This window comes from Meriones unguiculatus, chromosome 17 (assembly GCF_030254825.1).
Source record: "Meriones unguiculatus strain TT.TT164.6M chromosome 17, Bangor_MerUng_6.1, whole genome shotgun sequence".
Classification (NCBI taxonomy): Eukaryota; Metazoa; Chordata; class Mammalia; order Rodentia; family Muridae; genus Meriones; species Meriones unguiculatus.
In genome coordinates, this window is record NC_083364.1 from 5592276 (window position 1) to 5612655 (window position 20380).

General features: G+C 51.1%; 1 protein-coding gene across 1 annotated transcript; it reads right to left on the reverse strand.

Moving 5' to 3' along the window:
* Positions 1-774: 774 nt before the first annotated feature.
* Avil (advillin) lies at positions 775-20027 on the reverse strand. The gene is made up of 20 exons (XM_021658261.2): positions 19752-20027; positions 17149-17233; positions 15774-15848; positions 14766-14962; positions 13770-13878; positions 13577-13687; positions 13160-13362; positions 12655-12733; positions 12435-12533; positions 11646-11799; positions 11450-11550; positions 10891-11028; positions 10645-10803; positions 9910-10089; positions 8309-8454; positions 7727-7871; positions 6044-6232; positions 5543-5611; positions 4020-4145; positions 775-1302 (listed from the first exon to the last, which is right to left on the reverse strand). The coding sequence occupies exons 2-20, from the start codon at positions 17212-17214 to the stop codon at positions 1189-1191; spliced, it is 2460 nt and encodes an 819-aa protein (XP_021513936.2). The 5' UTR covers positions 17215-17233; positions 19752-20027; the 3' UTR covers positions 775-1188.
* Between the last annotated feature and the right edge of the window lie 353 nt (positions 20028-20380).

The window sequence follows — 20380 nt, forward strand, 5'->3', positions numbered from 1 at the left end:
TTTTTCTTATTAAAAAAAATTATGTATTTATTTATTTGGTTTTTTGAGATAGAGTTTTTCTGTGTAGCCTTGTCTGTCCTGGAACTCACTTGTAGGCCATGCTGGCCTCAACCTCACAGAGCTCTGCCTGCCTCTGCCTCCTGAGTGCAGGGATTAAATCATGCTTTACCACTACCTGGCCACTTTTCTTCTTTTCCTCTTCTTCTTCTTCTTTTTCTTTCTTTTCCTCTTCTTTCTTCCTCCTCCTCCTCCTCATTCTTCTTCTTCTTTTTTTTTCCAAGACAGGGTTTCTCTGTTTAGCCTTGGCTGTCCTGGACTCACTTTGTAGACCAGGTTGGCCTTGAACTCACAGAGATGCACCTGCCTCACTTTTCTTTTTTTTAAGATTTTTTTAAAAACGTGTGTGAGTGTTTTCCCTGCATGTATTCACGTGTACCGTGTGCATGCCTGGTATAGAAGAAGACTTTAGATGTCCTGGAACTGGATTTAGAGACGGTTTGTGAGCCACCGTGTAGGGACTGGGAACTGAACCTGGGGCCTCTCAAGAGTGTCATCTGCTATTAGCCCTTGAGCCATCTCTCCTGCCCCACATTGCACTCTAAAAAAGAAAGCCAAGACAGGGTCTTCTCAGTTCCTCAGCTTGGCCTTGAACTCACTGTGTTCCTACCCCAGCTGAGATGGTCACAGGCTTAGCTTCAACAGTGCCTCTTACTTTCTCAGCACTGAAGTAGTAACTACAGTCGCCATAAGAAGGAGCCCTGAACACTGAAGAGCGTCTGTGCTCACGTGGCCTCTTTATTTGAAAGGCTGAACATGCAGTGGCACATGGTAGGCCTTCAGTGAGTGTACAAATAAGTCCAGCGCTCTGGGGCCAACGGCGCAGTCTAAGCAGATGTGGCTCCTGATGCATTAGTGCTTTAAGCTTAGCTTCTGGTTCTCTCTCCGCCTTTCTGCGTTCGTGCTTTCTGCTAAGGCTTTAGCTAAAGGGCCACAAAAGCTAAAAAAGCAGGTGGTCAGCATCTAATGTAGAACAGCCAAGAAAAGCAAGGATGAATGAGAAAGAATGCTGTGGTTGTCAGATCTGTTGTCTAAAGTAGCCAAATGTCGGGTTCAGACGGCAGGGGTCTTCTTTGCTGATGGTGGCACTGTGCTTTGCTGTCCTGCCATCTGATAGACTGAGTCCTTGCTTTAGAAAAAGCCCTTTTCTTTCTTCAGCTGGAGCTGTTTCCAGCCAGGCAGAGCAGTAAATTGCCCTCTGGTGATGCCAAACACAGATACGAAGTCTTGTTCTGAGAGGTAATTCTAAGAGAAAACAGAATTTGTGATAAGAAGGAAAGCAGGGCATTTCCTTACTGCAAACAGGTGAGGTGAGCAGGCAGGAGGGAAGCCCAGGGGGGAGGAGTGACATGGCTGTGTGCTTGCCTAGTATGCAAGGGGTTCTGGCTTAGAGCTCTAGAACCACAAACAGTTGGGCGATAGGTAGGCCCTGAGAGAGGGGTGTCAAATGAGTTTTCAGGAACACTTTAACAGACTTAACCTGCTGATTGGTCATAGAGTCCCATTTGGGCCAGTGGATGAAGCTGACTGGAGTTTTCCACTCAGTCCTGGTTCCTTGCCTGATAGGCAGTGAATGGATTATATATTATGAATGAATTATAAACATTTGATTTTGGAAGGGCGGAGAATTGAATGGAGTGTTTTTCCTTGCCTCATGCCTTTAACTACCATTCTTTTTTTTTTTTCTGATAGTGTCAAAATTTATTTATTTTTTAAAAATAATTTATTTAATTTTATTTTATGTGCATTAATGTGAAAGTTACAGACCGTTGTGAGCTGCCATGTGGGTGCTGGGAATTGAACCCCGGTCCTTTGGAAGAGCAGATGGTGCTCTTAACCACTGAGCCATCTCTCCAGCCCCCTCAAAATTTATTGTTAAATTTAAAAATTCCTTTTATACCAAAAATCTAACATACATTTTATAAACTGTGGAGACAGAAACTACACAATATATTACTAATATAAGGGGAAGATAGTGGTCTGATTTCTTATTTTAATAATGATAATATTATATGTTTATTCAGTTTATATCCAAGTTGTAGCCCTTCTCGCATCTCCTCAATCCCACTCTGCTCCCTCTTCCTTCCCTACCAATTTCCCCTAGTTCACTGATATGGGAAGTCTTCCCCTACTATCTGACCCTAGCCTATCAGGTCCCATCAGGACTGTCTGGATCCTCTTCATCTGTGGGCTGGCTATGGCGCCCACCAAGGAGAAGTTATCAAGGAGCAGGCAACAGAGTTCTTGTCTGAGACTGTTTCTGTTCCCCTTACTAGGGAACCCACATGGAGACTGAGCTGTCCTATGGGCTATATCTGGGCAGGGGGTCTAGACTCTCACTATGCATGGTCTTTGGTTGATGCATCAGTCTTTTCAGTCTGCCCTGGGCCATGCTTTGTTTGGTCCCCTTGTGTGGCTCCTGTTCCCTCCTGTCCTTCTATCTCTACTATCTTAGATAAGACTCCATGTGCCCTGTCCAGAGTATGGTTGTGAGTCTGCATCTGCTTGCATCCCCTGTTGGGTGGAGTCTCTTAGAAAACATCTAGGAAATCATCCTAAGTGAGGTAACCCAGAAGCAGAAAGACACACATGGTATATTCTCACTTATAAGTAGATATTAGCCATATAAGATAAACATAATAAAATCAACAGACCTAAGGAAGTTAAATAACAAGGAGGACTGTTGTATTTAGTAATTAATATTTTTAGCTACCATACTTATTGAGTGCTTGTTTTTTTGCTAGGGAGTGAGCCCAGGACTACTGTCTGAGGAGCCCGAGAATGTGCTGTGCCACCACACTGTACCCAGCGCTCCAGGGTTCTTAAAATGCAAGATTGAGTAGGCCATACCAGCTCGGTGTCCATGCTGAGATCACTATGCTGTGGCCTTTACTGTTATTTTCTGAAGTAGCATCTCACCATAGCCAAGCCTGACCTCACTCTGTAGCCCAGGCTGGCTTGGAGCCTGTGGTGACCCACCTGCCTTGGTCCCTGTCGGGATTAGTCGTGAGCCACCAAGCCCAACTAACCTGTGGCCTCTGCTTCTAAGAACATTGTAGTCTGAGTGCCTGACGCTTGGTTAGGGAAGATGTTACGGAAAATTCAGAGCCCTTTAACCAACTCCCTCAAGGGGAAAATCCTTCCATTCATCTCTCCATTCAACATGAATATATTAACTCATTTAACTAAAACGTAAGACATGACAATGAATGATTCCAAACGGTGGAGGAAGAGAGAGGTCAGGGGGATAGAGTTAGGTAACTGGTAGTCAGGGAACCAGCCAGACCTGAACTCCAAATGGCAAGGAGATCGGAGGTATTTTACTAGTGGAGTACCACACAGCAAAGCCAGCAAGCATAGAGTGTCAGTGGCTAGGGAGAGCATGTCCAAGGGATAGAAAACCGAGAGCTGGCCGAAGGATGATAAGGAGGTATGTAAGGTCCCCAAGGGCAGGGCCAGACTGCAGAGGAAGCCATTTGAGGTGTTTTAAAGTTTTCTGCTGCACTTACTGAGCGTGTGTATGTGTGCAGACATGCATATGGGGGTCAGAGGACAATTTGTGGGAATCAGTTATCTCCTCGCACTGTGTGGGTCCTGGGTGCCGAACTTAGGTCATTACATTTGATGGCAAATGCCTTCAGCCTCTGAGCCACCTTGCCAGCCCACATGATGTTTTAAATAGAGTGGTCTCATTCCTGGATTTTAATTACAATCACGCTAGGGAAGGATTTGGGGAACCGTGGGCGAAATAGTTCACAGCAGTGCGTGGTGGCTGGGCTAGACTAGCAGCAGAGAGGCGAAGGGTAAACAGAGGCTGCCAGATGCATTCCTTTGGGAGTAGGAGGAGCCCTTGAACTGACTGATAGCTGAGATGCCCCTTGAGGTCCTGCTATGTGCACCTGAGCTTGGTGCTTTAACCTATGTGGGCTCCATCCCCAACACTCAGCTCCACAACCACACACCTCCTTTTTGGCAGGGTTCACGTCCTCGGGCAGCTCCTGGCTCTGGCTCTTCAGCAGGACTTCTATGGGGTAATACTTTGGCTCACTTTCATTAGAATTCATGGAGAGGGTGGCATTCTTCATGTCCTAAATAAGAGGAGGTACAGACGCAGGTGAAGGCCAATGCTTGAGGTTGGCCGCAGCGCCCTGTGTGCACAAGGTTTACATTCTGGCTTAGACTGCTCTGCTCTCTGTAGTCATCTTTCAGAATGGCGGTCCCCAAACATGGATGCATGTCAGGACGACTTTGGGAGGCTGAGTCAGCAGGCTAACATGAATCTTTAGAGCCAGACCGCATACATATTGCACTTAAGTATTTCTATATTTATTTATTTATTTATTTATGTAGTGCCTTATGTGTGCTAGGCAGGTACTCTGACACTGAACAGTATACCTCCAGCCAAAAGTCTTTTCTAAATACTATGATTATGTCCCTTCTCTTGGCGTATTTATTTAGGCCCTATGTTTCCAGTTGTTAAATGCCTTTTGGCTGAAGCCACACTTAAGCACTCTTTAGAGACACTAAGTTCACCCTGCTAGCTTTGGGAGCTGATTTTCCCATGCAAATGTTGGAACACCCTTTGCGTCCTATGCTGATGTCCAGGGCTGCTGGCTTGGAGCTGCAAGCTACGCTTCTTTTAGCTGTTAAAATAGGGGCCAGTGGCCTAAGCTGCTGTGGATTTCACTGTCAGAAACTAATAAGGTATCATTTGGGCTTCTCTCCAGGAAGTACTACCGAAAACCCCAATCTTTCCAGAAAAGGCAGAAAAGGTTGAGTAATGAAGTTAGGCTTTGTTCTTATTGTTCTCTCTTATTTGTTGAGGCAGGGTCTCATGGATCCCAGGCTAGCCCTCCACCCAATATGTAGCCATGCATGACCTTAAACTCTTTAATTTATTTTGTAAATTATGTATATGGGGATATGTGTACACACATACAGGTGCTCTTGGAGTCCAGAGGAGCACACACTTCTGGAGCTGTACTTACAGCTGCTTGGGAGCCACCCAGACAGGTGCTTGGTCTCTGGAAGCACTTCACGCATGCGCTCTTACCTGCAGAGCCAGCTCTCTAGCCCCGGCTACCCCTCATGTTCTGGTGCACAGTAAATGAGGCACTTGGCTCTGAGATCTGTTTTCTCCCCAACTTGTTTATTTTGGGGGTTTTATCTTGTTTTGTGGTTTTTTTGAGGCAGAGGTCTTGCTGTGTAGACTAGGCTGGCCTAGAACTCATGATTCTCCTGAATTTGCTTAAGTGCTTGAGACCTGCATTTCTGTTGACTTAAAATAACCTCTAAGAGTGACTGTAATTCAGTGGTAAGGTACTTTACTAGTTTACACCTCAAACAAAACAGAACAAAATAGCCCTTTGCATCCAGGTAGACTAGAGAAGTGCTTGGGACAAGGGAGGGGTTTGCCCCTGCAGCATCTGCTCCTCTCTCTATCCCCTTGGGGTCTGGGGCATCTGTAAGTGTAAGCCCAACTCACAGCGGTGATTCGCAAGATGGCGGCAGCATCTCCCAGCTCTTTCTTTAACTGCTCGTATGATTTTCCTGCCTGGGGAGACAGGGAAAACGGGATGAGGTGTTGATTCACAGGGAAGAGGTGTTGTAGGCCTGGTATGTATTTCAGGATGCTTTTCAGGAAAAGCAAGACGTGGTAGAATCCTAAAGCGCTTCGGTGTGACTGAGGTCCCCGTGGGTCTGCACACGTGGTGTCAGAAGCCCATCCCACTGTGAGTTTGCACTGGTCGCCGGGGTTGGGAACGTGTGTGCAGACAGTGGGCAGGCACTTGCGTAGTTGCCCCCTGCCTCCTGCCGATGGAGCTGTTCGGAACTGTCTAGTGAGACTTCCTGCCGTGGGACAAAGCTGAGGAGGAGGAAAGCAAGGCACGTGTACGGTGGGAGGGAGCCTGGGCTTACTTGGCCCTTGAGTCAGCACCCCACCTCCCTGGCAGTCAGAACAGCACCCCAGTTTCTTTTTTCTTACACTCCAGATGTGAGGGTCCCATGCCAGGAACCAGCCTGTGAAGGTGGGAGGCTCGAAGCCCTGTTTGATGATCAGGATCGGTGTATCAGGATCTCGGCCACTGGGGTGTGTTACCAGGTACTCCTGGGCAGCTGAGAGAGCCCCCTCCTTCTCTGTGGCGTTGGCCTCAGCGCCTATCCACAGGAACACCTGTCGCACCAATTTCACGATGTTAGTGCACCCACGCTGCTCAGCCCCTCGGCCAGGCGGAGCCTCGGAAAGTGCTCTCAGCCTCGAGTGTGCTCCAAAGAGGAAGAGTCCAAAAGCAGCTTGGGGTTGTGATCTTAACTGCCATGTGTATCTTCCAAGTTTTTACCTCTGAACCTTGACTTCCTGAAATAGCCCACAAAACACCCCTCAGGCTGCCTCAGTACATCAGACCTCAGCGTAGCCAAACGTAGCCATTCCTATCTAAGTGCTTATCGGAATGGCTGTCTAGTCCCCGAGGACAGAGCTGAAAGTCAGGTCCATAGCTCCTTATTGAGCCACTGGACTCACCAGCTTGACGAAGGCAGTCGCCCAAGCTGCCACCATCTCTCTCTTCCTGCTTCACAGCTGCTCTTGGCTCCTTCTTGGCTCCTATCCTGCTCTCCCATGCGATAGTCAGGCCCACACAGCCCACAACTACTTCTCAGCTATATCTCTTGGGTATATCTTAGCACTGTCTTACATTTTTGTTTGTTTGTTTATGTGTTTCGTTTTGAGACAGGATCTCATTGTGTGGCCCAGGCTGGAATCAGGAATTTTCCCGCCTTGGCCTCCCAAGTGCTGGGGCTGCAGGCCTGAGCCACTATGCCAGGCTTATTTTATTCTGATAGGATTTCCTGCCTGGCTTTCCAGGTACCTGTCCTTTGCCCAGAGCCCTGCTTGTCCTTTTCCACCGAGCCATCTCCTTTAGGAGGGCTTCCGAGAGGTTCCCAACTGCATTGACCTCCTCTATACCTCATCACAGGGCACTGACATTCTCTTGTCTGGCTCCTCCCACCACACGGTGGCACTCATTGGCCTGAAGGAAGCCTGCTCCGCTGATCTGAAGAAAACAGCACATATAGCATCTCACTCATATGCTGCCCGCTAGTCCTTGGCTTAGGAATCTGTTCTCATCACTCCTCAAGTAAGGGCAGGACATAGGTTACGCCTTATTTTTTCAAGGTGAGAAAATTCCCAGGGAGGTGAGAATCGGAATGCTTTGTTTTTGTCTGGCTTTTTCTATTGTATTTACTTAGTTCACACAGGTGGGAAATATGTGTGTGTGTGACACAGTGCAGGTCAGAGGGCGACTTGTAGGAATCCGTTCTCCGCTCACACTCTTGGAGATGGAACCCTGGTTGTCAGCTTCGGTGGCAAACCTCTACTCACTGGGCCATCTTGCTGGCCCATTTTTTAGCTTTTTGAGAGAGGGGCCCTGGCTGGTCTTAAACTTTGCTTCTTCCTGCCTCTGCCTGCCAGCTTTGGCCTGTCCTGGTGTGCTGGCTGAAGGCTGGGGAATGTTAGACCTCATTCTATGCTGTGGCGTAAGCAGTCTCTGGTTACCACTGAAGCCCTAGAGAGCTGGTCCAGCACCAGCCTACGTTCATCCTGGATGTGGATGCCCAAACTGTGGAGATCTTTGGCAGCTGTCCTAACTGCATGGCTGTGTCGTACCTGGTCCCAGGTGTCCAGGAGCATCACGTCCCCTGGGTTCAGGTCATCCTGGGTGAAGTCCGTGACCTCAGTCACAGAGAACCGGCCAGTCTTATTGGAACATTCAAAGAGCCGGACTTGGATGTCCAGGATTTCTTGCTGTAGCCTGCAGGACAGTCAGGTAGAAAGACAGAGCTGTGTAGGAATCATGTGTATTGCATGGGTGCCTGTGAGTGTTTGCTCATGTGTGTACATATGAGGATAGAGAGTCCACCTTAGTTTTTGAGATGGGGTCTCTCACAGAGAGACAGAGTGTCAATTTAAGTAGATTAGCCAGTCAGCAAGTCTGAAGGATCCTGTTGTCTGCATCTCCCCAGTGCAGGGAGTACAGGCCTGCGTTGCTGTAGCTGGCTTTGTCTGTTTTGTTATATGCCTCGTCAGGATGGAGCTCAGGTCCTTGTGCCCACACAAGGGACTTTGCTGACTGAATGTGTCCCCAGCCTGGAAATCATGTCTAAAAGTGTGAGGGATCTTAGGTTATGTACAGGCCACAAGCCTAGAGGACAGGGGAGCCAAGAAGATGGGGCTGACGTGTTCACGAACCTTTTGTTATTAGCATAGGGTGTTTTTCCTCCCAGAAGGTCCCAGAACTCAGGCGGCTCCTGGCCCTCAGCCACAGTGTCAGCATTGCCATCACAGAGAAGCTCAACCAGCTCCTTAGCCATCGCCCGCTCATCCCCACTAGACCCCTGAGTCGGGAGAGAACACAGGTGTTAGAAACCCAGGGCACAGGGGACAACAGCTCCGACAGGCTTCACCTGAGAACTGGGAGAGGTTTGCGGCAGTGCTGGGGCCAGGGAGGGAGATGGCGTGCAGGTGACCCACAGCGTTCACAGGCAGAAGTCACCCGTGTTTTAGCGCACGGGGTTCCCCCATCAGTGTCAATGCTGGGTATTTAGTCTGGGTCTTCCATTTGCATATGCTTAGCAAATGCTCTGCCTCTAGCAAGCACTCTGTCCTCCAGGCCTAGCAAATAGTCTTCATTCAAAAAGAATGAAAGAGTTTTCATTCAAAAAGTTGTTTTTTTTAGACACGGTTTCTCTGTATAGCCTTGGCTGTCCTGGACTCACTTTGTAGACCAGGCTGGCCTCAAACTCATAGAGATCTGCCTGCCTCTGCTCCCAAGCGCTGGGTTTAAGAGTGTGTGCCACCACGCCCAGATTATTATTATTTTTTTTTAATTGACTCTTGTTGGGCACCACACGGCTTAATCCCAGAACTCTGTCCCAAGGTGCAGTTACCACCCTTCTGGAGTCAAGCCCTGAGTCCTGAACTCTTGACAACTGCTTAGCTGCTCTCCACTAGAATAATCTTGCCATTTCTAGACTGTCTTAAGGGGAAGCATGTAACATTCAGCCTCGGAGACTGGCTGCTTTCATGTAGCATGAACTGGAGACTCTTCCATGTTGGCACATGCATGGCTCTTTCAGTCTTATTGCTGAGCAGTATTCTATCGAATGAATACATCCGTGTTTATCTATTTCCAGATTTCTTCTCATTTGAGGGAATTGTGAGCAAATGTGCTTTACACATGTACAATTCTTCACGTAAGGAGGTTGTTGTTTGTTGGTTTGTTCTTTTTAAGATTTATTTTACCTGTATGAGTAAAATACAAGTGAAATACTTGCATTATTTTTTACTTGTATTTTTATGTACTTGTTTTGTCCATGTATATGTATGTGCCCTGAATGTGTGCCATGCCTGTGGAGGTCAAAGAGGGCGTTGGATCCCCTGGAACGGGAGTTACCGATGGTTGTGAGCTACAGTGTGGGAACAGAACCCAGGTCCTCTGCAAGAGACCTCTCTGCTGAGCCATCCCTCCAGCCCCTTAAGAGGTGTTTGATTGTTTGTATGTTTATGTGTGTATGTATGTGTTTGTACATACATGTGTATGTGTGTACACATGTGTGTGTATGCATATGTGTGTGCACACGTATGAGTGTGTGTGTGTGTGTGTGTGTGTGTGCGCGCACGCACGCCAGTGCTGGGGTTACAGGTAGGAGTTCCCCCTCAGTTGTTGTGTGGCTGGGACTGGAACTTGGTGCAGCAATCTACTCCTTAACCATTGGCCTTGCTGAGGGCTGAGGGTGGCGTAGGGCGCACGTGAGTTCCAAGGGGCTCTGAGGACCCAGCAGTCGCCTCACCTTGCCGTACCACAGGTAGTGCTCTGCCTGCGTCTCCACCAGGAAGACATCATTGGAGTTGAGCGAGGAGGCGAAGGCGGAGACTTCCATTGCTTTGGTATTGGATTTGTGGTTCCCTTGGATCTGGAAGAGTCTCACTGGAGGGGCAGGCTCCACTTTCCCCTTCCTGGAAGTCCCGCCCTAGAGAGAAGGAAAGTGGAGCCCAGACCTACAGAGCACACGTGGGCTGGCTGTCTCGGACCTGAGCTGCCCTGGGCACCGTTTTTACCCTTCACCATCCCCTCACTACCCGGAAGGGTCAGGGTGAGGACTGTGCCAGCGGCGTCCCTCAGCACTCACTGACCTCAGAGTAATCCTGTGAAGCAGATGGTATCCCCCCATGCACCCTGAGGTTGGGAAACCGGCTTACAAGTGGCAAGAGAGGGACTGGGCATCAGTGATAGCTGACACCACAGTGCCTGCCCCGCCCTCCGCCGGGCCCTGTCGGTGGGCTTAGGCACAGCTGGGCAGTGAGTGAGTGGGCTGTGCAGTGCTGGAAGGGAGCTGGCTGTGTAACCGCCCCTCCACACAGCTCACATTGCCACAGGCCTGAGCACCAGCCAGACAGCCGCCGGACGCTAAACTCCTCCTTTGTCCCTCCCACCATACCCCCAGCTCCCCCAACCCCCCAGACCCACCTCACTCCGCAACCTGAGCAACCTTGCGCAGGGTGGAGTTTTCCCGGCAGGCCCTCACCTCGTAGATGACCAGCTTCCCTTTGAAGATGGCCATGAAGTGGCGTGGCTCCTTCCCCATGCTCACCCGGACCTGCACGGGAGCCCCATCAAACTGCTGATCCACCTCCACCGCCAGGTAGGCCGAGGCTGCCAGCTCATCCTGGGAAGCGTGGCGGCCCTGCAGTTGGTGAGAGGAGTGAGAGGCCTCTGCCCAGTGGCCGGGGAGGCACCGGGAGCCAACACGGAGAGCTTGTGCCTGGCCTACCTGCCAGATGTACAAGATGTAATGGGGCTTTCCGTTCACATGGTAGGTGTAAAGAACCAGATAGCAGTCTCCTCCGTAGAAGAAGCCATACCACTGACGCTCCACGGGGACCAACTCCAGGTTCTCAATCCTCCAGACCTGGCCAAGAGGAGACACGGTTCCTCAGAGGGGCACCCTGTTCGCCCTGAAGACGCAAGTGGGGACCAAGTGCTGGCCACCATCTCAAGTACCCCTACCCCGCTGGGTCCTCTCTTGCCTGGAAGGCCCATCACACTGCATGATTGGAATCCTGAGAGGTCACTGGTCACCACGGGGCATGCTGGTCCAGTGCTTCCTATCATGCAACCGAGGCCTTCACAGATGACTTGAATATAACTCCCAGGGCTAGCCCACTGGGGGGATGCGCATCTCTCACTTTCCCGAAGCATTGCAGGGAAACGGCCAACGCCAAGCCTCTCCAAGGACACAGAACGTGGAGTGGGGAAAGAGCAGTGTCCAGAGTGGGCTGCCCTCTGCAGCAGGGCACCCCAGAGGCCCAGTGTTGCCTCACTGGGCTCACCTCAACTTTGCCATTGCCATCATCCACCATCCTTTCCTGAGCAGCCACTTCTGGCTGGGTGTGTAGCAGAGCCACGTCAAACTTGTCCTGGGAAATCTTAGCTGCAGAGAAAGGGATGGGATAAGCCACGTGAGCAAGACACTCATGCCTCTTTCTAGGGCCCTGGTGGAAGAACACACACTTAGGGAAATCTCACCCATTTTACCAGTGCTGAACGGTTTCCCTAGGCCTGCGGTCTGATCCTTCACCGACCATTTCTGGAACAACTGTTTGAACATGGCCGACTCAGCGCCATCATTGACTGTCTCCACGTTGGTGCTGCTGGGATAACCCTTCATCTTGATGAAATCCTGCAGTCCCCACCCACCACACAAAAGCATGTCAGCCAGGGAATGTACTAAGTGCTTGCTTATCTGGGAATTCACCATCTGAGGTCAGGTGGTGGGGATCCCCCTCACCCTTCATGCCCCTGGGAATCATGGTCAGCTTCTACCTCACTTGTGGAGTTCCAAAAGATTCAAACACTTTGTTGTCTCTTCATTAGGCCACCATGCTTATGGCCATTATGGACCGATTTCACAAGACCTACTATGTAACTCTACTGACTGTGTCATAGTTATTTGCTCATTTATTGCTTTTAAGCAATCACACTTCAGTCATATGCTAGGTCTGCATAATTTAGTAAATTCCCCTTGAGGACTGCTTTAACAATAGCACCAAGTTTGGTTCTGAGGACTTCACGGGCGGGTCTGGGAGACAGGGATGGCCCCTGCTAGATACTGGAAAAAGGAGACACAGAGACACTCGGTCTTGTTCGGGACGCTCAGCTGGAAAAGGTGAAGCCTACATGTGCATCCCAGTTGGGATACACTCTGAAGTTCACACATGTTGCTCTTCTGTGCTCAGGTGCCTGGTATGCTTGGGCACATGGCTATAGTGGTACTGGCAGAATATGCAGGAGGTGTAGCACCGATGCAGCTCTTACCAGGGCTTTGGACATGGCCGCCTGTTTCTCCACCTTTGTGGCTCCTTTGCCTTTCCACATGTAGATCTTGGCTCCACTCTGGTCCAGGATGTAACAGTCCTGAGTCAGCCGGGATAAGTGTGGTTACTGACACTGGAGACAGAGGGAGGACTTTGCCCAGGGTCTGCCTTTGAAGTTACTTCTTGCTTCCGCAAGCGAAGCCCCTTCCAGTTCAACTTACATCGTGCTTCAGTAGGTCCTGGACCAGAGGCCTTGTTGCCACCTCTGTGACTGACAGCTGCCCAGCTGCGTCGGAGACGCTGGTGGAGGAGAGAGGTTGGCCCGCGCCTGCTCTCTGCAAAGCACCCTAAAGCTAAAGTCACGCTTTGGCGCAGCGCTTCTGGGCAGAGTTTGACCTCTTGAGATAGACACGGCTTGACCACAGAGAGCGAAACACTCCACTCTCTGGAGGAGACTGTGTCTCTCTCTCAAACTATCCCATCTACATCCCCAGGCATGGATACACCAGAGGACAAGAGAGGTCCCACCCACAGGCTGGGAGACTTTCTAGCAGGAACAGAGGACAGCCACCTCCTCCAGAGAACTGTTCCTGAGCTCCTTGTAGGAGATACAAACAAAAAGCATGAACCAAGAGCAAAGGCAGATACCTCTACCCAAGCTGAGTACCTGGCTTTCTAGAGGACCCCACCCCCAGCCTCCAGCCCACAGGCAGTTTAAACACTCACTGATACAGCATGATATTTGATTTCTGCTGCTGATCCATGGCCTCATCAGGGACCGCAGGCTTGATGATGGAGCGTCGGCCCAGGGTGTCTTGGAGGACTGTCATCAGCTCTGGGCTGGCTGCCTCTTTGTCTCCCTCAATCACCCCGATTTTGGCACGGCCCCCTCGCTCCCTGTCCCGGATGTCCTTTGCGAGAAGCATAGCCTGCCAGAGGAGCCAAAGAGGCAAGCAGCTCAGCCTGCACCCTCAGATTACCCTGGTGCTGAGGAGTGAGGCCTGCCTTGCCAGACAGGGTCTACTCTAAGGCAGGAGTCCCTCTGGGCTCCTGGGGGTCAGCCAGCATAGAAAGGAGAGGGAGAAGGCACCCAAGAGAGCCCAGCTTGACACCAGGCCTGGAGGAGAGGAGAGGGAGCCAGACCTTGAGGCGTTCTCCGCTGTTGCTCTCTGGGCCATTCCACTGGATAATGACCATCCCAAGGTCCAGCAAGAAGACGTCACCTCGGTTAAAACTGTCCCAGCTCACTTCCACCTGAATGTGAGGAGCCAGTGCCGCTTAGGGGGGTGGTTAGGTGCCAGGCAGGAGCACAGGAACAGTCACGTGTGGGGCTTACCTCAGCCGCCCTGATGCTTCTCTTCCCCTTTACATGCAGCAGCCGCTTCACATCATAGGAGTTGGTCTCCACGTGCGTCATGCCAGAGGCCACACCCCCCTTTTTGTAACTGAGGGAACATTGCTCCAGTTATTTGCTGTGTGCCTGCTTCATGCTAGGTTCTGGGGAGACTACTGGAAATTAAATACAGACATCGGTCTCTACCCACATGGGTTATCATAACCCAAATGAGCAAAGAAAGTACAGATACTGCACCTGCTGCCCCTGGGGTAGAGGCCAGCGCAGCCTTTTCTGAGGGGACCACTGAGCCTGAATGTTGTAATGAGAAGTCCCAGTGAGGACTGCTGGCAGCGGGAAGCTTGCCTGCTAGGTTTACAGGCCTGTGCCTCACCCATCCTGTTAAGCGTTTATGCTTCCCTGCACCAGGGTGCGGCCTCCCAAGCCCCTCCCTGTCACAGCGTCCATTCTGGCAGTCCAGTGTTCCCTCTTCAGCCCAGTAAAACGTGTCCTATTGCCTGTGAGCATGACTTTCATACACAGGCGTTGTCTCTGTTGTGTATCTGTCTGTGCCTGTGTCCCGTGCCCTGGGTTTAATCGGCAGTTGCCGCAGAAACGCCTGCTGTCTTTCTGGAACAGACAGCTACCCACATTGCTCACGGCCTCCCCTCACCACTACTGCATCATCATAAACACTGGATCAGCCCGGGGTTTTGAGTTATGAGAAATGGGGTTCACAACAAGCAGTTCCAGTTATGTTCCGGAAGGCGGCGCGGATCCTCACTCCCTCCAGAGATGGGAGGTTCCATTGGTTCCGAGCTGCCCAGCTCTCTGCCCCGCCCACCCGACTGGCATTACCTTGATGGGTACAAGTGACAGCTTTGCTTTGCTTTGCTTTGCATCAGTCCCTTGGGTTGCTTCTCTGAGGGCACCCTGCCCGCTGAGCTCCCTCTCCTGGAAAATGCCGTATCTGTGTCTGCCCTGAGCACGGCTACTCACATGATGCCCTGCTTGAAGTAGCCTCGGAAGGTGTCGGACTCGTGGTACTGGACCTCGCGGTGCTGCACGGGGCTCCCTCCCAGGTAGTCGTCCAGCTGTGTGGTATAGACGGCCGCACAGCTCTGCTCATCCTGGGAGGAGTCCTTCCCGATCCAAAAGTGGATGTCCTGGGAAAGGCGACTGCCCACTCGCCGGGTCTAGGATGTGGCCAGAGAGGCAAGGTCAGGCCCCAGCTCACCCTGCTCTTCTGCTGGCTTCTTAGGTGTGGGAAGGCCCCAGGATGCCAGGCCCTACCGTCACACAGCAGCCCTTCTTTATCTGTACGTGGGTACAAGAGCCGGCATACCCATTTCCAGGCCTGTGGAAGCAAGGTCCTCCCCACAGTGGCGAGTTTAACCCCTCCTTCCTAAATTGGGGAATCCTCCCCGGTTGGATGTCAGGCTCAGGCTGCAGGTCCCTACACTCAGAGCTGTCCAGCTAACACTGTCCATGCAATGTTAATTCCTCCAGTAGAATGAGCACTTTTTGAAAAGTTGTTTTTTTGTTTTTTAAACAGTTAGCCCAAGCTAGCTCTAACTTTCCGAGGTTGGCTCTGAACTCCTGATCTTTCTGGTTTCACCTCCCAAGTGCTGGGATTATAGGTGTGTGCCACTGTGCTCCACAATTTGGGTTTTTGGAGACAGAATGTTTGCCTGTAGCCCAGGCTAGTCAAGAACTCACTGTGTGGCCCAGGCTGAGTAATTTAGTGTGTGGCTTGGACCCTACGAGGGGAAGGTGCTGTGTGTGTGTGTGTGGCTATAGAGGTTCAGGCCGAGGGCCCCATGTCTACTATCTGAAGCACAATCCTAACCCAGTGCCCGATGGTGGCCATTCTTAGTCAACTTGAGGCCAGCCCTGCCCAGTGTGAGGAAGAGTCTAGACAGACCCTGGGAGCCCCACTTCTCCCACCGTAGAGCCTGGGAACTGCCTGCGGAGGAGGGAATGCTGGCTGTGGGGGACATTGCTCACCGAGAGGATGATGTAGCAGTCTCCCTCATAGAAGGTGCCATGAGCACTCAGGGGCAGCAGCGCCAGCTCCATTTTCTAGAAGGATGAGCAGAACACGCAGCAGTGGGCCTCCTCCTGCCCTCCCCACGGCCTCTCTCCCCGGTTGCAGGCCCGGGTGGGAGAGGAGCTGCCTGCCTGCCTACAGGGAAGGTGGGAATGCAGGAGGGCACCACCACCCTGGTTCAGGGAGCTCTGCCAGCCACTCTGTGTCTGAGTGTTCTGGTGTCTTTCCTGTGGCCTCCCCAGGTCCTACTTGGTTTGATCACCAGTACTCTGGGAAGGCCCTGAAGCCCATGGCAGGGGGAAGAGGTGGCTATGACTGTCAGGTAAAAACATAAAAACCCTCCCCTGAGCTCTGTGGACACTGTCCAGTGTCCTGACAATGCATCCCTCTTGCTCCCCACTGACCACCTAGAGCCACCAGGCTGCTCCAAAGGAAGTTTGGGAAACAGCAGGGACAGCCGAAAGAATGCCAGCAGCAGGTGGCACTCCAGGCTGAGGAGCCAACATTCAGAGTCTGGGCTGGGAGACCTGACCTGCTCACCCCAGAAGGGCCAATTCACATAGTCCCAGATGGAAATGACTTTTTGTTTCCAAGTGAGGCAAACCTGGAGCCATATTTGTGTATTCTAGTGTAAAGGATTAGAACATTTTATGACTTCAGGTTAGTGCCCATCCCTTACATGTTTTGCATTTATTTCTTGTATGCCACCCTGTACATGTGAAGCTCAGACTCGAGGGGGTCAGTTGGTTCTCTTCTTCCACCTTGTGGGTCTCAGGCATGCACTCAGGCCTTAGGCGTGGCTGTACATAGCTATATCCACTGAGCATCTGGCCAGCCCTTCCTAGGCATTTTGAAGTATGCGGGGAGCCTTCAACAGTGGCAGTGGACTGGCATTCTCACAAGCCCTGAGGTTTGACAGAAAGCTGTGACTCATGTTTGAAATTGAGGGGTGAAGTGTTACTTGCAGGGTTCAGGCTGCAGCAACTGACTAGGTAGAAGTGGGTATGTCCTGCTATCTGGTAGGTGCACCCAAACCAGAGCTCAGAGCCACCTGGAGGCTAAGCCCAGCTGGTGAATGGATGAGCAGCATGCCCCACCCCAGAGCTAGGAGGAACCGGACATGTTCCGTTTCTCCGACCAGTAAGGGACCCGTCTTTCTGAGCTGTTTACTGGAAGTGTCGACTCACCAAGGACAAGCGTGGTTCTGCCTGGGGACCTGCCCTGAACCTGGGAGGCTCAAGGCTGGGAAGACCTGCTCTCAGATGCTGACCCTCAGTAACCACAGGCTCAGACTCCAGCTGTCATGGCGGGTGTGACTCCCCCTCAGCTCACCTCAATTCTCCAGGTGATGATCCCAGGATCATTGCCCACAGCCCTGAAGGCACTGCTCAGGGACATGACGTCTGTCTTTCTGAAACTGAAATATCACAATGCTGGAGGTGCCACCCCTCACAGTGGACAGGGGACCACCCCTTCTCCGAAGACACGTCCCTGTCTCGCCAGCCATCACACTGCCCTCCTGGCATAGCCCCTCCACACCACTACCATTTCACCATGGTCGTCCCAATTCACAGTCACCTGGCTGGGCTGTCCCTACTCCAAAGGTTTGTTTCCTACCTGCGGCTGTCTTGGTTAAGAGCTCTGGTTAATAGCAATACATGTTCCCTTTAAAAAAAATTATGCTGGGCACGGTGGCCCACACCTGTGATCTCAGCACTCAGGGACGCAGAGGCAGGCCAATCTCTGTGTGTTGAGGCCAGCCTGGTCTACAATGCAAGTCCAGGACAGCCAAGTCTACACAGAGAAACCCTGTCTTGAAAAGCAAAACAAAATTGTGAGTTGCTGTGTTAAATTCCTTGAAGCTGAGTCACCTAAGTGCATGCCGGGAATGAAAGTCAGGTTCTCTGGAAGAGCAGCCTGTGTCATCTGTCCAGTGGGGCAGGGTAACACGTCAAGCCTGTGTTGAGCCATTGTGTTCATGCTTTCATTCTTAGGCGGTGGCCCTGTTTTCGTCCTGTCAACCTCACAGTGCAGGTGAGGCTCAGAGAGGCAGTAAATAACTCACCTATGGGCACACACTGGAACAGGCTCCACATCTGAGCTTTTTTTGGTTTCATTTTGTTTTACTTATTTACTCTCTGAGACTGATTGTCCTGGAACTCAAAGAGATCCACCTGCCTCTGGAGTGCTGGGATTAAAGGCATGCGCCACCACTAGTGGGCACATCTTATTTCATGAACTTAGGGTCTATCCACATAGCCTAGGCTAGTTACAAACTCCTCCTCAGCCTCCTGAGTGCTGAGACTACAGGCTTCTCCAACCAGGCCCAGCTCCATACCTTTTGTTTTCATATCTGACCTTAAGAGCCTGTGTTTTAGCCACCTTTTCATGCTGCTACCTTCCCCAAACTACTTTTAGTGGCTCATAGAGAGAAAGTCCAGTCAGAAAAGGTATTTCCAAATGAAGCCCCATTCTCCTAATTTCTTGAACTCATCTTCCCAGATCCCTGGCAAGGCCTTGTCACCACCCCCCTGCCGTCGGCTTTTATTTTTAATTTTATAAATTGTTTTAGAACAGTAACAACCCTTTATCATGACTAATAAAGGTCTTGCAGAAGAAAATAAAGTAGAATGGCAGGGCCTGGACAAAGGGTTTCAGAGCGCCAACAGGGAAGGTGCCAACAGGGAAGGCGTGGCCTCCTTGCCTGTACCACAAGGACACTAGCTTCTCTGGAAGGACCGTCCAGGCAACTTAAGCGGTTTCCAGCACCGTAGAGCCGAACATGGCTGGGGAGAGGAAAGAAGAGGTGAGAAGAGAGCTCTCATCCTCTCTACAGTCAGGACTTGGCTGGGGTCACTAACAGGCTGGTCCCACCGTGATTGTGTGACCTCACACTCAGGAGACTGAGCTGACAGCAGGCCAAATGAAAGAAACCTAAGACTCAATGCAAGGCTGCAATGGACGCATTTATGAGATAGTAACAAAAGAAATCGCCTGGGGGATCGTGTGGCTGTTGGATATTTGGTGATGTCCGGGCTTGCTGAGGGTGTTTGGTATGGGGTGACTTCAAATGGTCGACTGCCTATCCCCTCCAGCACTGCTCCATCTGAAAACAGTCTGACCTGACCATTCCTTTCTTGAGCCTTAGCGGATAAGCCCAGGTCCCTTTGTCTCTTGCTGCACTGGCAGCAGACTAAAGCCGAGCCTTGATGCGGAACTGCCAGTGTTTGAGTATTTAATTTGATAACTGGTGCTGCCCCACCCTGCGCACCCCGCCCTGGGACGCTCAGAATCAGATCCCTCAGATCCATCTTCTGACTTTTATGTCTAACGAATGACCCTCTCAGGAAAGGGGACCAGAGCCAATGTATTCCTGATTAACGTGGTAAAGCCTAACCTTCCGGCATTAGCACAGTAAGTCTGAGCCCCTAGTGCAGTCCCATGTCCCCCACAACCTCAGAATCCAGGTGTTGACTAGGGAGCCAGAATTCAGGAACTGCCACACCCGGAAAGCCCCATTCTATCCCACCACATCAAAGCCCCGGAAGCTGGGTCTGTCTTCCTAGGTCTGCAGCAACAGCACTTCAGGATCCTGAGGGGCTGCGAAGATCACAAGCACAGGGCATGATTTGGGGGGTTCCAGATTAAAAGCCAGTGGCTTGTAACCAACTGGGGTTTAAATTCTCTCTGGCCCCATGGAGAACAATGAGTGGGGTCGTGTCCCCCAATGCCTGAACCTTGAGAACGTGCCCAGCTCACTGAGTGGGCTGTACAGGTTCTTCTATTTCAGTGTTAAGTTTGCAAAACTGTTTACAAATGCCTGGCTCAATCTTTTAAAAACTTCACCCGGAGGACACAAAGTAAGGTCTTTGTCCCTTCACTTTCTGCCTCATCAGCATCCAACTGACACACACACACACACACAGTCGACCTACCTCTCTCTGCCCTCCGTTTTCTAGCAAAGCAGCAGGTGAAGTAAAGCAGGCGACTTCAGGTCCTTCAGCCTCCGCACAGCAATGGCCGCAGACACCCGGTTCTATTTGCCTGTGTTTGCATCATAACCACATTTTCCTAGCTCTGGCCAATCACGGCCAACCTAGCTCTGGGCTTGACTTATTCAAACCAGAGGGGAAAGCTTTATCTGCTCCTATTCAAAACAGCAAAAACAAGAAGAGCAGACTTTTAAAGGCTTCTTTTAACTACAGCTCCACGCCCTGGCCCTATTGATTTTTTAAAAAGTGCACGGCCCATCAATAATTCACCACGAGGGAGGGAGGATGTGAATCGGCCATACAGTAGATATGAACATATGCTGACGACAGCCCACTCTGTGCCAGCATATTAGCTGGCAGGGCTCCGAGATGAGGCCGGGTGTTTTTCAGGGAACTCTGCAGTGCCAAGAAGGCTGTTTGAGAGTTTTTACTAGTCCTACTAGGTGCCAGGAAACTATGCTGCGCTCTTGAATCTCAGGGCTCCTGGTCCAGCAGCATCAAGAGCAGGCACGGGACCCTCCAATTCCCCCAGGGCTGCTGTCTGCCCAGCAGTCAACAGGACACTAAGCATA